We start from the raw sequence: 573 nt of genomic DNA, 5'->3' as shown, positions 1-573 counted from the left end.
GCCACTGCAGGAGGAGCCGTGCGGTACCTGGCTCGCTGGAGACATACTCCCAGCTGTCGTCACTGTCGGACATCTTGGTCTCTGTCGCCTGTTCTAGGGCTGAGCCATTGTCCCCGCACACTTCGGGAACGCCAGTGGATGATGCCAGATGCAACGTGGGGCTGCAGGGACCTTCATCCCCTGGTGTGGCTCCGCTCTCACCCTCCTGGCTGGGCTGGGGCTGCAGATGAAGCTCTTCTCCTCCTCCATCACCCTCACAGTCCTCCATGGTGGCAGGACGGACCTGGCGGGGACAGGGGAAAGACTTTATTAGCACCAAAACTGGGTGGTGTGACAACAAATGGGGCGGGTGCTGTGATTTAGGGGGCTTTGGGGCTCCAAAACATCCATCTCAGGAGATTTGGGGCTCAGGAACAGCAATTTAGGGGGCATTTGCGCTCAAAACCACAGATTTAGGGAGCGCTGGGGCTCAGAGAGATCCTTTTCAGGGCTTTGGGGCTCAGAAAAAAAATGATGAAGGGAGCTTTTGGTTCGGAAATATCCATTTTGGGAGCTTTGGAGCTAAGAAACGCC

The 573-nt window shown here is 56.4% G+C and overlaps 1 protein-coding gene across 1 annotated transcript in view; it reads right to left on the bottom strand.

The window, feature by feature from the left end:
• LOC104493572 (E3 ubiquitin-protein ligase RNF213-like) overlaps window positions 1-73 on the bottom strand; it is a gene marked incomplete at its 3' end in the record, with an annotated part of 44910 nt that extends 44837 nt beyond the window's left edge. The window contains exon 1 of the mRNA XM_010136282.1: window positions 28-73. Within this exon, the coding sequence (XP_010134584.1) occupies window positions 28-73 (46 nt within the window). The remainder of the gene's footprint in view (window positions 1-27) is intronic.
• Window positions 74-573: the final 500 nt, after the last annotated feature.

Source organism: Buceros rhinoceros, unplaced genomic scaffold (assembly GCF_000710305.1).
Source record: "Buceros rhinoceros silvestris isolate BGI_N320 unplaced genomic scaffold, ASM71030v1 scaffold5395, whole genome shotgun sequence".
NCBI lineage: Eukaryota > Metazoa > Chordata > Aves > Bucerotiformes > Bucerotidae > Buceros > Buceros rhinoceros.
The sequence above is the reverse complement of the archived record's forward strand: the minus strand, read 5'-3'. Positions and strand labels throughout refer to the sequence as shown.